We start from the raw sequence: 18,229 nt of genomic DNA on the forward strand, positions 1-18,229 counted from the left end.
GAAATATATTTATGTTTGTGGTTGTAATGTGACAAAATATGGAAAAGTTCAAGGGGTATGAATACTTTTGCAAACCACTGTACATAACCCACGAGAGAAACATTTATTTTGTGAAGAGGATGTATCATTACTTCACCCTCATGTCAGTTTGTTTGTCACAAGCAAGCTGCAGCAGGAAACCCATTTCTGTCAAATCTGATGAACACCTACAGTAGGGTTTGAGGGGAAGCTGAATAAAGTGGGCAGAATTCACGAAAAGATGACATTTTTTATCCGTTCTGAGCCAAATGCGAGTAAATCTTCTTAGCAATCTGGTTAAGTGCAAACATGAACTGTGTTAATGCTCCCATTTGCTTTCCATATGCCTTCCAGTGACGCCCACACTTCTTCTCCTCCACTTCTTGCCCCCGAGTGTTTTCAGATCAGCTCAGCCTTCTTCCACCCAGCGGCCAGTCTGACTAAGAGACACCTTCCCGCACTGCAGTCTGCACTTAACTCAGTTGGAAAGCGTGATTTTTTTTAAACCAAATGATACATTTCCTGCAATGTTTTCTCCGTGCAGAAAAGAAAAATTAAATAGTCAAAGTGGAGGCGGTCAGTTAAAACCTGTGTGCCCCGAGATGTACCACCTCTAAGGCACTAAAGGTTTTGGCGTCTGGAGAAATATCCGCATCGATTGGTCTACAAGGCAGCTGAGAGCTGAAAATGTATCTCGGCTTATTGGCTCTAATTCATTATAAAAACTGCAGCGTATCCTGACTTCCCAATCAAAGCGAAGTGATTGATTTTCTGCGAGAAATAAATCAGTTGCCAGAACAACTTACCCAATGTACTCTATTATCATTGAAATTCATCATCTGGGGTCTGTGGCAGCAGTGCTCAGTCCAACGAGATGCAGAAACTTGGTTGATTTATTCGTTTTTCCAACCTTAAAGTTGTATTTGAATCTACTGCTGTGTTGGTTTAATCAGTTGGCTTTGAGTTCATCTCATGTTTATGCTGGTGATGAGGTGGGAGTTTACCTATTGCTTCGAGGGGTTCCCAAGCTGTGCGTGCTCTCATTAAGCTCCCAAACATCCCCATCTGGTGTTAAAAACTTTACGCCAGCAAACTTTAGGAAGGCCTTTCTCTAATATGTGCCTATCAGCTTAAAAAACTAAGTCTGCTTTTCAAAGAGTCTCAGTAAAAAGGAGTATCAATCATACAGTATTTTCTTATCAAAACATAACTTATATAGTTATTACCAAGTGAAGAGGTAACGTGGGAATGACTAAGTCCATTTCTACAACTTTTATAGAAATTAAGATTAAGAATTAAGATTAGCTGGTGCTGCTAATCCAATATGTTTGATTAAAGGAGACATGTGCTTTTAAATCCTTTTTTTCCCCCACATTTAAATTATTAAGTTGAGGTCTACAAATTGGAACTGTAACACTTTGGTTTGAATTCCTCCTTATCGCAACTCCACAAGCCCCTCTTTCACCCCTTTTTTGGGTTGTGTCTCAGATCAACTCATTTTAAGGCTGGTTCTTCAAATCCAAACAAGCAGTCCAAGACAAAGAAATTGTTTTGAGTCCAGACTTCACTTCGAAGTTCTGTCGCAAATACTGTGAGGTTTAGTTCAGAAAACATCTTAGAAAATATAGAAAACTGAACGGGTTGACCCAGACAGAATATAAAGATGTCTACGCAGCTCTGGGAGAGACTAACTTCAAATTTTTCTGCATTCCTAAAGATTCCAAGTACACAACAAAATGTATTCAGTGGACAAAAAAAGTGGATTTTGCTTTTAACTGAACATCAGTAACTATGATCAGGTCTCACTTCATCGCACCTCCATCTGATCTGTGTGCTTCAGATCTCTGCAAATGTATATACAGTATGTATATAAATATATGGCGTTAGATTTGCTGCTAAAACCTTCAAATTTCTTTAATATTTCCAAGGATTTACAGCATGTTCTTAATAAATATGCTGTAATTGTGAGTTTAAGGCAAACTAATATCTATATTGTATCTTTACTCTTTGCCTTAGCCTCTTTCAGTTGATGTGTTTTTTTTTCTACTTTCCTCCTGCTTGACGTGATGCCCTTTCTTTCTCAGCATCTTGGGCAGAGACCCAAGGTTTAATAATCTATCAATCCATAAATTAAAAAAAGTAAACGAAAGGAAAAGTCGTCTCCTGTACTTGACCTGCCACGGGTAAACACTTTGCAAGGGCATCATAAAGCTGCTTAGTGGAAGCAGCTTCGACTCTTATGTAAGCAACGACACCCCTACTACTGTAATTTGAGGGAAGGGGGTTATCAAAGAGAGAGGAGCCGCAAAGTTGGTGGAAAGAAAATCACAGGAGGACGAAAAGACCCAAGGAAAAAAATCCGTTCTCAAGGGAGTCTTCGTTGAAAAGCCCTCTGACTGTTTTCTCTCTTTTTATTTCGTTTATGTGCCCTTGCTTCCTTTGCATAAATATCTTGTTTCTGGTCCTGTCTCCTCTCCTCCCATTTTTTTCCCATCTCCTTCAACACTTCATACCTCGGCCCAGCAGGTGAGGGGGCAAATTTAATCAGAAAATCCCCACCACATGCATGGCGTGAATAGAAATGACTAATGTCTTCATTTAGCTTTTAATTACTGTGCATCCTCCCAATCACCTGCTGCAACCTTTTTGCAATCAGGGTCCCTCATCTCACTTCATTCCTCTTCCCCCTCGGTCCTTGTCAACACATGGCCCGTCACAATCCCCCACCACCACCACCAACGCCACCACAAATGTGTGCATTGGAAGTAGATTAGTGACACTGATACAGCGTGACTGACGTGCCAAACTGGGAGGATTTCACAACAAGCCAAAGTGAAGGATGTGTATCAAGCGTGCATGCCGCTGTGTGGAATGTTTTTTCTTTTTTTGTTGTTACGTTATGGTCTTCTGGTGGTGAGGGATTAGACGTGTAGCTTCATTGAATCAGTCAAAGTGTCATTTTGATCCCACACTTTCACTATTTATCTCTCGGCTGCCAAGTCCCAAACATATTGTCCATCACCAAAACAAGTTTATTCGGAAACTATTTTAGTTAGCTTATCAGTATTGTGTTACAAATTGTAGCTTTTTTTTTTGTGGCCCAAATTTATCAATGCCACATCTGGCCCAGTTGTGATTTGGTTTATGTGTGACTGGCCCATGCATGGACCACCTCTGGCAAACCACATCCGGGCCGCCAAAGGCCCATCATTCTTTGGGATATCTGGGTCGAGTGTTGCTTTGTGTGGGCCAGAACTGGACCAGACAAATGTTGCTATCTGGGGTGTTTAAAAAAAAAATTCATTTTTGAAAACCATTTAAAAATACCATTTTGGAGTTTTTAAAATGCATCTTTGTGGACTCAAAACAAACTTATTTGTCACCAAATGTCCTTCTTGGGTGAATGAAGCTCTAAATGTAGACGGGCTGTCTAAAGACCAGAGATGGGGTAGTAACAAAGTCAGCTCAATGTTCACTCTGTCCATGCCCAGCCCATATCTGATAATGACACCTGTCTCCTTTTACAGTAGTACAGAAATTTAACAAGCACAGAGGTGTAGTTCCCCCTGCTGCTCCCCCCACTTGTCAACGTTAAGTTCCACACTCGATTTCAGCATCGCTCGGGTAAAACGGCCTGCCCTTCACTGCATTTCCTGACCAAACTGCAGATGTGCCAGTCACTTTGTCTGGCTAAATTTACGGAAACTTAATACTCCTGAAGCACCACATGCATCACTTACAGAAACATGAAGCATGTGTGTTTTTAGGGCTGTGAAGGCCATCAGGCAATTTGCACCCCTCCATCTTTTACCTAAACTGCTCATCCTCGACGGCTCCCGGGCCGTCAGGAATAATTCCCAGTGTTGTGAGCCACACATCCAAGCCTGCAGGGTAAACGCTGTCGGGGAGCCAGGAAGCTGCGGGGAGGGCTGCTTGTTGTCCTGTTAGATGCTGCACCAGCGTGGTGTCACACACACACACACACACACACACACACTTTCGCAGGCATTTCCTGACGATTCTCTCCTCCTTGCAGGAGATACCCCCCCTGTGGCGTGTTTACAGTTGGGATTGTCTCAACTGCCAAAACTTGTGATGAATGTGTTGAGAGAGAGAGTGTGTGTGTAAGTGTGTGTCTTCCTGGTGCGCTCTGAGGGTGGTGGGTGTTGGGGGTTGGGGGTACAGTAGGTGGCACAAAGCAGATATTGGTGTTTATGTCAAAAGTGGTTTCGCCTTAAGCTTTATTCAGATGATTCTCACAAAACCTTCTGGTTTCTCTGGGTTTTTTTTTTTTTTCAATTCACTTGCTGCCCTGGCATCAAAATGACTCGTTGGACCTCACTAAGACCTTGACGGTCATTTGGACCCAATGGCAGCAGAGTGATTAAAGTATTAATTTTTATATTTTTGTTGAATATTAAGACAAAATTCCCCAATACTTTAAACTTTTTTGCATTAGAACCTGTTGGATATGACATACTATGATAAGAAAGGCTGTTTTTGTGTGTTCAGGTGGTGGACCTGTACTGGGGAGTAGATCCAGAGGAGTGGGACAGTCCAGAGCTGCACAGACTCCGAATGAAACTTCTGGAAGAGTGTTTGAAGACGTCAGCCGGACCGTGCTTTGTTGTGAGTATCTCATGTTCCACAAAGTGTTGTGTATTTCTTTGTTTTATTTATTTTTTTAGTCCTGTTTGGTTCAAAGTACTCCGCAGTGTGCATTGGCAATGCACACTGATTATTCCGATGGAAGAGATTGTCATTATAGGTAAAAGATGAGCACTGGATTTACAGTATGTTTCTAAATGCTGCTCAGGTTTAGCTTTTTCTATCTGATACTTGACAAAACTTAAAAAAAAAAACACCACAGTGTCACATTTTACAGGTATTTTTTTCCTAACAGCTGACTTGTTTGGCATCTACTAAGTAAAATCTGAATTTAACACGTTCCCTCCTTTAACGCTCCTCTTAACTGTCTGCCACAGGAGATGTTAGGAGTGCAGCAAAGCTTTTTAATAAATATTTATCAGAGATAAAGAAGATGCACATGAAAGAGCTGAAAAAAAAACCTTTCCAGTTTATTTAAAGCCACAACGAGGATCCACATCCTTCATAAATCAACACCATAAAGGCTTCACAAAACCATGACGATCGGGAGAAACAAACTCGGCCTCAGCAAAGATGATCCATTCTGTACAGAAATGAAATTCTACACAAACGTGCGCACGAACATCTGACATGATAGCCACGCTGAAGAGTTTTTGAAGCCGTCTCAGGTTTGAAATCCTTCACAGGCACGTCTCTGTGAAAGCCACAAAGGATCCAGAGACATCACACACTCATCAAATCGAGGAGACAACAGCCCGCAGATGCTTCACTGACAGAAGTAGGACGTCAGAACAGAAAAGCGCATCGTTCTGAAGGACAGACTTTAGATTCCTGTTGCCGCTTTTCTACGAACGACAGTATGCTCTTCTAAAAAAAAAGTACATGAACTTCAAACGTGATCATCTTAACAGGCTCGATCCAAAGTGTGCAGCACTTCCTGCGTAAGCTGTTTTGAAGGGGAACAAAACGTGTGTGAAGGAAATCCTGACGATCCTTGCAGCAGCCACATCTTTCTCTTCTTGCTATTTTATTTGTTCAGATGTTCACGTTTGACACAGAGCCCCAGATTAGTGCTCAGAAGTTGCACACGCTTGTGTCTTTTCCATCTGGGTTACTTAAATGTTTAATAGCATATTCTAGTGATTCATCTTCTGTGATGAATGTAAGATTTCATGCTGAAGTGTCCCATGATGGCTGCACCATCCCATTCTGGCACATCAGAGCCAGCTGCTGCCGGTCTGAGGATCGACCCACCCCACCCTCATCCCCACCAGGCTGGCCAACCAGCCCCACTTCCAAAGCCAAGGAGCTCATAGTGCTGGTGGCATTTTCACTAATCCTAGTTTTGACAGTTTGAGGTTGTCTAAGGCATGTCTGGAGGAGCGGTTGTCTATTTTTACAAGGCGGTAACTTAAAATGTACAAGTGAGGACGAGAGAAACCATCAAGCATATCATAGAAATCCTTGTTTTTGAACAGGAGTGGGAGTACACGCGTAGCCGCGTGGCCTACCGCCCAGGCAATCTCTTAGTCTGTTCTTTGCGTTTCATTTTCTCCATTTTCCTCCTTTCTTCTGTAATTTTCTTCCTTGTTCTTTGCCCGATTCAAACACAAATCAGCCGCTCATTGTCTTTTCGCACCATTCCCATCACCTTCACCCACTCAGGTGTCGTCAGAATGTCGCTCAGACAAATGTGGCTCCGGCAGATTATAGCCGGTGTCACCGAGGCCTGGTCTGTGAATCAAAAGAGAAAAGCCCGTAAAGACGGGAAACGCTGTGGGAAAGTAAATTACTTCCATACTGATTATTGATCTTGTCGAAAAGCAACAGAGGGAGCAGAAAATCCATCTGGACGTGTGTGCTGTAGGTGTTTTTGTTGCTGCCACAGAGGATCTGTGCAAATACCGGAAACCTTTTTTAATCTCTCTGTGGTATTTTATATGGCTGCTCAATGAACTACAAAGAACTGTCCTGCATGATACAAAAAAAAGCTTTGATATTGTAGATGAAGGCGCATTGATTGCAGGGGTTATTTTCTGGTTTTGTAACTCTGAGTCGAGAATTTTCCATCTGAAGCACATTATGATCCTACATAATGACTGGTTTGGAACAGTTTGAATGCAAATTACTACCAGAAAAAGAAAAAAAAAACATATTTCCACAGTTTAGAAATCAACTATTGGCTTTTTTGCATTGAATGGCCCGGCTTGGCCAGCCCCAGCTCCAGTCAGCGACCCTGGCCTTATTCAACCCCGACCCTAGTTGTGTTTGCACTGAGCAGAGAGAAGCCTCAATGTGGGTGGGATCATAAAATTAAAAACGCACAAATCTTATTTCATTTTATTTGCAACACAAATATAATGGACCACACTAAACTCGAAGGAAAAGTACAGACTATTGAACCAGACCATCCAGCGAAATGATGCTTAAAACGAGAGGGCGGGATGACAGAGAACGATAAGCTAATGGTAGCTAATGTTAGCTTGTTGTTGTTGTGTAGTTAAATTTGTGAGAGAGAAAAAAACGTTAGCAGCTGCAAACAACTCACATAAATTTCCTGTCATCTATGTGATGTAAACCTGATCAGTGAACCAGCCGATGAGCAGCAGTAGCTGACGTCAAATCGGACCGAGCATCCCGGCCTGGAAGGAACCATGGGTCTTGGGGTTCCAGAAATTGGGGTGGAACAGGGATAAGCCAGGGCTATCCCTGTTCCACCCCAATAAGCAGGACCTTTTTGCACTGCAATGCCTTGGCCTGAAGCCAAGCATTGCAGTGCAAAAAGGTCTTATGATAATGAAACTATGCTTTCCTTGAAAGGATGCATGTTGCCCTCTACCTTGCTGTTATTGAAACAAAGATCCTTGTTCACTCAGACCATAGGCTCCTTTAGAAGACAAACGGTCCATTTCGTGTTGGTGCTCCCTCTGGCAGAATTCACGAGGGAGACGCTGTCTTGCCATGCTCAAATGCACTTTAATCCAAAAGGATTCTGGCTCTGGTGTTTTGACTTCAGAAACCCGTGGCTGGGTGGTCCCCAAAGATGGCAGTCAGCACTAAGCTGGCCTACCTTTTCAGAGATCCACAGTACCGTGTCCACGACTGCCTGGTGCTCTAGAGGTGCTAGAGACAGGGGTGTTTCAGTCCGTGTCTCCACCTCTGAGTTTCTTCTAAATGATTCAAGGTGGTCAGAGCACACATCTGTAACGATATGAGGCATCTTCCAATGTTTCCACTACATTACTGGTTTTGGGAAGCCATAATCTCTGCTCCCTGTCCAGAAGTAATGGAGCTCTCATCTCTGCAGGGTAGTGGGGGATTAGATAGGGATGGTGGAGGGCCCTCCTCATTGAATGATGGGGGAAACACTGTCTTCTGAAAGGAGATTATGTGTTAATTCTGAGCTTCTACCAAATTTCAGCTCAGTATCTGTAAAATTGACTTCATTGTATCCATTTTTGTGTTTGCTATGGCTGAAAAATTGTAGCAGCCAATCTTAAGTTGGGTTGACTCTAAATATAATCAGTTCTTAGATGCACCTTGAATGATTATTTGGCTAGTTTATGTAAAATCCAACCACTGGTCCATGAGATATTTTGCTAACAGACATTATCGCCCACATTGGGTGACAGTCATCCTTATTTTGAAATATTCTGTTAACGTCTTTATATGAGTGAGAATTTGTCCTCAGAGGCCTCTGTTTTTGGGCATTTCCTTGCTCCAACACAGCTGATTGGAAGGAGATAATTTCTTGAACATCTTTCCATCAATTAGTGAAAAGTCCTGTGAATTCTCCATCGATTCAAATCAGGTGTGCCGATGAAAGGATACGTCCAAACCCTTCAGGACGTGGGCTCTGAGTGATTCAGGGGGTTATTACTGAGCACAAGACTGTTGGCAGTTCAGGGTTGTAAACCACCAACCACCCCTTGGCAGGAGGGTGGGGGTTTGACTTTATACCATCAGTTCAATAAAGCTGGTTTCCATGGCAGTAGCTAGGGTTGGCATGGTGATAGTGTCATTGACCCGAAGATTAAGCATGACAATGAGCCATGACTTTTTCCAACAGTCTCAAAATCCCTTGTTAAGAAAAAAAAGGCTTGTTAAAATATCTCAAGGATGCATATCATCAAACAGAACTGAGCCCTTCGTGTTTTGTTCTGAGTTTAACAGGGTTGTTAGAGAAAGCGGAGTTTGTGTTTCTCTCTTTTTTTTCTTTTTGCATGATGTGAGAACTGATGTGGCAGCTCAGATTGGCTGCGTAGAACACACGCCAAGGCAGTCCAGAGCATCAAAGTTAATGTATAGTCCCGTTTACGTACAAATCTGCTACATCTCATTGTACTGTAACAATCTTAACCGTCCTGCTTCTTTGGGTCAAAATGACCCCTGAGGCATGTTTCAAAACTGAGGCCTCCATGGTCGTTTTGACCCAAGGAGAGCAGGATTTAAAAAATAGCAACCCTCTTCATCATCAAGGTTATACAGGAAACTGCAGCTCTTGATTTTCAGAAAAGAAAAATGAAAATGTGCTTTATTAAAAAGTGCATATCTTTTCTCTGTACAAATTTAAGTTACCCTGTGGTGTAAAAGTATAGAAAAACAATCAATGAGGAATCATTTTTAAGCAGAAATAGACATTTGAGGACAGTGTCACTTATCCCAGCCAACATTTGGAGGGTCTGTGTGGGGATGAAACCAACGGGGGACAAAAAAACAAGCTTTACTGGTTTTGTTTTCTCTGCAGAGTCACTGGATTTTTAATTAGATCCATTTTTATCCATTATTTTCAGAAGCACAAAAGTTCAAACAAATTGGAGCTTTCTATTACCATCTGAGGGCTTGTTTTCTTTTTAGCTTTTGCACGCTATCTTACTTGAGAATCAAGCTTACAAATGCTGCTCTAAAGCAGTGGTTCCCAAACTTTTTGTCTTCTGACCCACAAAATATCTGTGGCAAAACCTTGTGACCCCAAATATTACTGGTCTGAGTACACAAACGTTGTTAATAACCCTAAAATCACAGGATTTTTGACAATCTAAACAGCTTGTACACAAATACAAGTACTTATTTTTACTTATTTTGTGTTTTTGTAATAATTATAGAGAAAATATTACATCAGCAATTATTTTGTTATCCTTTAAATTGATTTCTGGAGATTATCCAAGGTGCTTCATGACCCATAATTGGGTCCCAAGTCCAACTATTTTTGTATGATAAACATTTGTATCAGGTCAACAAAACATGGGCATAGTAACAATATTTTTATACTACATTTATCCATTTTAAAAATACTAACCTCACTCCTTTATAACAACTAAGGCAAAAATGTAATTAATTCAGAAAATCTTTTCAGGACACCACCTTGATGTTTCGGGATCCCACTTTGGGTCCCGACCCCAACTTTGGGAAACACTGCTCTAAAGTATTAAGAAATATTCATATTTTAACTCCTATTTGATATCAGACTTATTTTTTATGTGCTGCATTTCTTCATGTATTTTATCCTAATAGTAAGCTTGAAACTAATTGCTTTTTTGCTATTTTAAGATATAGTAAACCTTCAAGGGATTTCTGAGTAGTTGTAACATTAGACGTCGCTTAATTAAAGTTTACATCAACTGTAAAACAAGATTTAAAAATACTGTAGGCTGTTTAATTTTTATCAATTTTAAAAAGCATATTGTCACCCCAGCTAAATTATATTTGAAGATATATCGTGTTAGCTCTCATGCTAATATAAATGGAAATATATTGTGTTAGATCCCTTGATAATATAAATATGGCAATATGGCATTAGCTCCCATGCTAATATAAGGTGACATATGGCTTTAGCTCCCAACCTATATAGCATTAGCTTCAGAGATAATTTAAACATCACATTTGATTGCTTCAGCCCATATATTGTGTACAACAACTAATACAAAGTGCAACTGTTTTGTTACATTACTCTTTGCATTTTAGTCTCAAGTTTAATCCATATTCAGAATCCCCAAAATGCATTGTGCAGTGACAAATTGGCAACATCCTTAAGGGAAAATGAAATAAACGTACATTTTTTAAGTAATTAGGAGTTTTCACTTATCACAAAAGACAACTTTTAGTAGAATAGAAAAATAACAACATATTAAGGCCAACATGTGACAATAATTGGAAATCCCATTAATCACATTATCAAGTTTGTAGTTCAGGGAACCTAAATCCTATGTTCTATTAAACAAAGTTTTTTGTACAGTATTTTCAGTGTATGTGGTTCTAATAAGCACATTTTCAAAAAGGATGACATTTGCCTCTGCTATGCAGCAAATATCTGCACAGCTGACTGCGTGTTTCATGGATTAATTGACCACATGAGTGATTGATTCGTTAATTCAAACTGTGGCTGTGCCCAACATCTTTGCTGCCTCTCCCAGCTGGTTCATCAGATAAAGTGCACTTAGCCGGAGTATAAAACTCACTCCAAGGATGAAAAACCCCGAGGAAGAAGCAAGGCGGGATGGGAGGGGAGGAAGCGGAGTGCAGCTAAACACTGAAATTGCATTTGGCCGCTGTGTTATCTTTGCTTTAGTCTCCTGGGTTTTTCACACCTTTGGCTCATAAGAGCTACAGAAATCCCGCTCAAAAACACAAAACATGGAGGTGCTGTACATGGACCGCAGCTCATCAGAGGGGAGCTGTTAGATGCTATGTGGCCATTTGATTCAAATTCCAGGAAAAATCTTTGTTTAAACTATCATGAAGTCACATTCTGTAAGATGAGATGATAGACTGATTATTGACATCACGACCCATTGGACAGACATGACCGTTCTGTCATGCAGAAACAAACATCTAGCTGGCTGCCACAGCTGATCGACTAGGGGTGTAAGAAAATATCGATACACTGAAATATCGCGATATTTCATTTCCCGATACTGTATCGAYATTCTAAAGCCCTGTATCGATTTTTTTATTAAGGTTTAAAATGTCAACTTTTCTGCCAGCCATTCATTTTTATGTTGTAGTTCAGCCTATGACCACTAGTTGGCAGCAGTGAGCCAGCCACTTGGCTCCTCTACCTCTTGAGGTAGAAGCTATTGTTAAGTGTTGGGTGACTATATTGTAAATTAATATTAAAAACTTGCAAAAAATATATTTTCAAACTATTTATTGTCAAATTTAGTCTAAATAAGAAATATGAAACAAATAAAATAAAATACATACAAAGCAGAACACAGCTAAATGTATCAAAAGCATGTCTCTGTAATATTAGAATTTTCTGAGACAATGAATTTTGGTTTTTTTTCCCCTGTAAGAGGTTTTTATTTAATAGAATTTTTGGACAAAAAAAATCGCAATATATCGCCTTGCTTATAGTATCGCAATATATCGGGATATATCGTATCGTGACCCCTCTGTCATGATATGTATCGTATCGCCAAATTCTTGCCAATACACAGCCCTATGATCGACGTTACTCAACACAGAAACAGCTGCAACTCAGTCAGATTTACAGATACTGAGCTTACATTTCATGTGAAAGTAGCTGAAAATCATTCACAACACATACTCTGAGCGTGACATGTTTTGATGATTCATTGGGATTGCACACAAATGTTTTTTGAAGTTTGACCAAAACTGGGGTAACTTTGCCGTAAATCCATCGTAATTTGTTCGCTTAAACCTCAAAACTGTGCAAACGCAAATAAATGCACCACAGAGGCAACTGTGTGCGTTTAGAGTAGAGCCGTCCCACACAGACCGTACAACATGCCATCCTCTGACTCGGCTCCCTCTCTGCATCTGTTCCCACTGCGACTGCCAAGGGAATAAGGGCTCCAACATGGAGTGGCTTTGGAACGTCATTGCCGCGAGCGGGCTGTCATTTTTCCTGCTCATCTGAGCTCACAGTCACTCGGCACGTCCCTCGCTCGCTCTGCGTCCCCTCCCGCCAGCGAGGCTCTAGGTGCGTGTGAGTGATGACACATGGAGTCAAAATCAGCTGGTCACATCGGGAAAGGGTTTCTATTTTTTCCTTCACAATCATGACTGATAGAAAACATTGAGCGCCAAGCCAGGAAATAGCCCTGATTCTTCCAACATTATTGAATTTCCTGCCACTCAGAAATATATATAGATAAGGCAGAGGTCTGCAAAAGTGAGGCTCTCTAGGTTTTCCTTCTAGCTTCAAGTTAAAATATCTTTACTGGATTTTATTCATTTTCATAACAATCGCAAAGAAACTAGTTTTGTCTGTTTTCCTGTCAATTGTTTTTTACATATTTGACTGATATTAAAGTGCCTGTGACATTAATTTTTTTGTAATAAACATGAATGCATTTTTGGAAAGAGAACATTGATAAAATATTGCAAAACAAATTTCATGCCCCTGAGATGCACGGTTGTTGAGATATTTGCATGTGAAGAAACAGGAAGTGATGTCAAAGGGGAATGCCTGCATGTAAAAAGAGCATGTTATATATGACTGTGGAGAAGAATCTGATGTTTCTTTAGATTATTTTGAGCTACAATCAAACACAGATGATGAAGAGTTAAAGTTTAAATAATAATGTTTTAATAAACAAAAACCAGAGAGTTTATTTTATTAATGAGTTCCCCTTTGACATCACTTCCTGTTGCACTTTGGCTGAGCCAAATCCAAAAGAAAATAGGCCAGTTATGAGACAAAATGGGTAAAATCATGTGTATAATGCCAAGTTTCTTAAGTATAAAGATGTTTTTTGTGAGTTTTTGTATTTGAAGGATAGGCATATCACAGGCACTTTAATAACAGATTATTTCATGCCAGTAGTTTGTTAGCCTTTTAGCCATTTCATTTATCCAACTTCCAGCCATACATAATAATAATTCTCCCAAATTGACCAAAAAAACGTTTTTTTAATATCCATATGATGAGTTGCTGAAAAAAACCCAGAAAGTCCAGGTTTGCAAAAATTTCACAGAGCAAATAGGTTCTGCTAAATAGTGGCAAATTAATTTAATAACAATAAGAATTAGAAAAATCCCGTGACTGATGAAATTTGTTGAAGAAACTAAAACTGAGTTGACAAAGTCAAAACAAGCAGAGCAGACACTAAAACTGGTGAAACGGTTGCTGAAAGATAACATTTTCTAAACCAAAGCAAAATGTTTGATTGAGCAAACRCAAAAATAAAAGCTAAGACCAGCAAACCCATAACAGCAAGCTAAACTGAGCAAAATAGTAACTAAAACCTATAAAAAACAGTAGCTGAAAGCTAAAATTAGCAAAACCAGAGTTAGTTTACTTAAACCTAAAAGTTCACCTGAATAGCTGAATGTTTTGATACCGGAATTAAAATAAATAAATAGTTAGATGCCAAAAAACATACAAACTATTAACAGGAAAACAACTATTAGAAGTTAACTCTTACTGTACCTTGGATCAAAACATATTTATAGCTGTAAAATAGGTAAATTATAGTCTTTTATTTAAAATTTTCCAAAGAGTTACATTTAAGTATACAACAACATAGCCAAATATTTATAGTCATTTTAACTATATGCTTTAATATTTCAAAATTGGATAACTAATAAAATTTTCTACAAATAAATAATGATTTATTTTCTCAATATTTAAAAATATGCAAAAAACAGAAAAAAGTTCATTAAAGACTTTATTTTAGGATGAAATAAACATTTTTTATATGCAGTATTTATATAACACGTCCATGTTATCTTTATTTTAAGCTGACTGGGAAAAAAAACATACCCCAGCGACCTGGAAGAGGCCCGCAGGCCATCAATTGGTGATCACAGTTCTGGCAGGTTTCGCGGCTCTGGAAGTGTTTGATTTAGCAAGCGAAGGGGCARAAACAGCTGTTTGGATTGTAAAGGCTACAGAAACCTGGGATAAGGAACTGGTTGGAGGTGTTTTGTTGTATAAAACGCATGATAACAACCTGAACATATCACACAAAAAGCCCACATAAATCATGTTTTACAGTCTTACAAATCCACATACGTCCCTCTAATGTGTTATTTTTCTAGATTTTTCTTTCTTTTTCTGAACAGTCTCGTCTGTTTTACATAAAATCTGCTCGCTTTCTTAATACCACTGATTACTGAGAAACAGGAAGTGTGGCCAAGTCTGTGGGCTTTACAGAACAGTGTCATTCAAAAACGCAGCAGAAAAAAAAACTGCTTTGATTTCCTCTTTTACGTCACAAAAATGAAGAGACAATCTTCTCAACTCCTAACTTGACACGTGGGAAAAAGATTCACTGTAAAACAAAAAGTAACTGTAAAATTTACAGTAAATTACTGGCAGCAGGGTTGCCAGCCCGTTACTGTATAATCATGATGTAGTTTTTACAGTAATTTGTTACAGTGTTGTAAAAGGTTTTTAGCAACTGAAGGAGATCTACCTTGTTCTAAATAAAATAACTGTGCTTTTAAAGTCATTTTGTAATGTTCAAGTACTCGGTATTGGTACTCAGTGTCTAAGAGTGCCCAAACAGAAGTATTTAAACTTGGAGAAAACCTGGTATTGGTACACCCCTAGGGTCCCCAAAATGGTGGACAACAGTCCAAATCCAGACCCCAATAAAGCCTTCTCTGGTGATTAGTTTCAAATTGCAGGAGTCAGGTTTTTTTTTTTGTTTTGTTTTATTTTTCTTTTTTACATGTGCAGATTTTTGTGCAATTAGGACATTTTGTTTTCTAGCACTAACTTACGCATTTGTATCTTGCATGGAGAAGTCAGCCTGTAGAAGAGGTGCAAGAGTGTGAAACAGAGAAATTTAGGATGTTCTTATGTAATTTAAAAATCAAACCAAACTTTTAAGCAATATCACCTGCATAACTCTACAGTAAAGCAATGCTATTATTATTTTTATTATTTTAATCTATAATGCCAATACATAGATTGAATTCATGCTTTAAAATCTGTTTTTGTTTTAAATTAACTCTTTGCCGCACATGACCCTGTCATAGGTCATCTTTATAGCAGTCACCTCTCTGGCTCTCTGTTTGTCATTTTACATTTTTTATGAGCTCATCTGTGGGCTGGCTGTCGCCCCCGGTCCTCTTGTTGGGTAACCCAGCTCTGAACTGAGAGCACAGTAACGAAAAGATCAAAAAAGCTATTAAGACAGAGCTAACAAATCCCTGACAATTTGGGAGTAGAAGAGCAGCGTGTTTTATATAAACTCATACGTACTCTGCTGTAGTTGCAGCGTCAGAGTCAGTTTCTGTTTGCAGCGACATTCCTGCTGTCCCTGCTAAACCCCAGTTGGTGCCTGTGGCTCTGACGAGGTCTGAAATAAGTCGCACTGTGTGCATCGCTGGCTCCACAGTTCACCCAACCACACCAATCCACAAAACGGAGGCCTAAAAAAGGATCAAATAAAATATTCTGTCGAGTCACGCTTTCTCTGTCCTTTGTCTTTCCTTCCTTCCTTCCGTCCGTCCTCAGGCTCTGGTGGGAGAAAAATATGGAAGCATCCGAGTTCCAGGGGAGGTGGAGTCAGCGGAGTTTGAGATGATCTTGGATGCAGCTGTGGAGGCGGGGCTGGACACACACATCTTGGAGGAGTGGTACTGCAGGGATGAAAACTCCGTGCCACCCGCTTACTACCTCAAACCCAAAGCCCAAATGCTCAAGAACTACCAGAACTCTGTGAGTCTATGTTACATGTGACATGATTGTTACGCAGAGATGACTCTGAATATGGTTATTAAGAAATAACATTATAGTTAGAGGATTATTTTTATTCAGAGATGAACCAATTGCAGTTTTCCAGGCCAGTATTGACTTCAGATTTTTGTGAGGTTTTAACCCACTGATTCCAATTTTTGAAAGCACTCTCCACCGCTTGATCTCCTCCCTCAGAATGACTCTCGAACTTAATTTTAATTAATTTTATCTCTATTTAGGGACTTGATGTTCATGAACGATACGACTCTTTTTAACGACTCTGTACAACGAATGATAGGAGCTGAGTTATGCCGATTTTGTTTTTTTGCTCCTCGGGGTTTTGCTTGACAAAAGACATGGTACCACCCAYGTGACRGAATTACGTCATGACTTACGGCGTACATGAGGACGTATCTCCCTATTTGATGATGTAACTCATTTAAAATCGGACCACTCGATGAAACAAACAGGTTCTCAAGATCCAGAACCCTTCAAAGAGCCATTGGTCCCATCTCTGATGCTGTGTCTTTTATAAAGACAAAACTTTAACTTTTCTTTTTCCACCTGGTGTCTCTGATTTCATTGTTTTCTCTCTGACTCTGTTTACCTCAGGGGATTATTTTACCATCGCACTCCAAGAATGTCCAAAGTATACTCGCCTGTAAATGGGCTGTAATTGTTTCCAACGAATCAGGATTCTGTTGTTTTTGCCCATTTTTTTACAACCTATGTGCTACACTTTTAGTAGTGAATGATGTTTATTTAGTATTACCATAGATGATACATACATACAAAAAAACAGCTATTCTGGCCTCACATAAAGTCTGTGTTGCAACAAAACATCACAATAAAAAAGGTTTGGTTGTTGGATTTGGTACAAAATGTCTATTGTATGTATAAAATCCATGTTCGACAGACAAAAGGTTGGAAATACCCACCATTTCATTGTTTATGTTCAACACCTACAAAACTAAAATAAGGAACCAGTAAATGAGAACATTTTAGGCTTTTTAAGTACGCTGATGGTGGATTAGTGTCCTCGTGCTCTGTTGTGGAAGGCTTTAGCTGCGCTTGATAAACATATTTCATATTCATGTACAGAAAAGCAGCTTTGCATTGAGTTTAGGAGCACAGTTGTTTTGGCTCAGTCGACCCCTTTTGATGTATTACGCTTTAATGTGTGTCCAAGTTTTAGTACAGCTAGGTCTTTTGAAAAAAAAAACTTCTAACAGTTCTATAAAGGAGGTTAATCTTGGAGAAAATGGTTGCTTTCAAGTTCCCTGGCTGTTTTTTTTTAAGATTCATGAAATGTTGCCTTGAAATTCATGAACAACATTTTATGATAGAGCAGCTAACCATGTTGAAAAAAACGGGGTCATAACTGTGTTCCCCAGCTCCCTATGTTCCCTGGTCCACCCATCACACATTCCCCAGATCCCTATGTTCCCCTGGTCCACCCATCACTTTGTTCCCTAGATCCCTATGTTCCCCTGGTCCACCCATCACTTGGTTCGCTAGATCCCTATGTTCCCCTGGTCCACCCATCAATTTGTTTCCCAGATCACTATGTTCCCTGGTCCACCCATCAATTTGTTCCCTAGATCCCTATGTTCCCCTGGTCCACACATCACTTTGTTCCCCAGATCACTATGTTCCCCTGGTCCACCCATCAATTTGTTCCATTGATCCCTAAGTTCCCCTGGTCCACCGATCACTTTGGTCCCCAGATCTCTATGTTCCCCCTGGTCCACCTATTCCTTTGTTCCCTAGATCCTTACGTTCCCCAGGTGCACCCATCACTTTGTTCCCCAGAATCTCTATGTTCCCCCTGATCCACCCATCACTATGTTCCTCAGTACCTATTTTCTCCAGTACAATACTGCACTGTAATTTAGTTTTTTTATTAGTTTTAAAAACAATTGAAGGGCGAACCAAGCAGCATTCCTG

At 39.8% G+C, this 18,229-nt stretch overlaps 1 protein-coding gene across 1 annotated transcript in view; it reads left to right on the plus strand.

Moving 5' to 3' along the window:
• Positions 1–18,229, plus strand: part of nwd2 (NACHT and WD repeat domain containing 2) — a gene marked incomplete in the record, with an annotated part of 63,516 nt that overhangs the window by 33,466 nt on the left and 11,821 nt on the right. Inside the window, 2 exon segments of the mRNA XM_014018389.1 lie at positions 4,531–4,647; positions 16,061–16,264. Coding sequence (XP_013873843.1) covers positions 4,531–4,647; positions 16,061–16,264 — 321 coding nt within the window.

Source organism: Austrofundulus limnaeus, unplaced genomic scaffold, assembly GCF_001266775.1.
Source record: "Austrofundulus limnaeus strain Quisiro unplaced genomic scaffold, Austrofundulus_limnaeus-1.0 Scaffold191, whole genome shotgun sequence".
In the NCBI taxonomy this organism is placed as follows: Eukaryota; Metazoa; Chordata; class Actinopteri; order Cyprinodontiformes; family Rivulidae; genus Austrofundulus; species Austrofundulus limnaeus.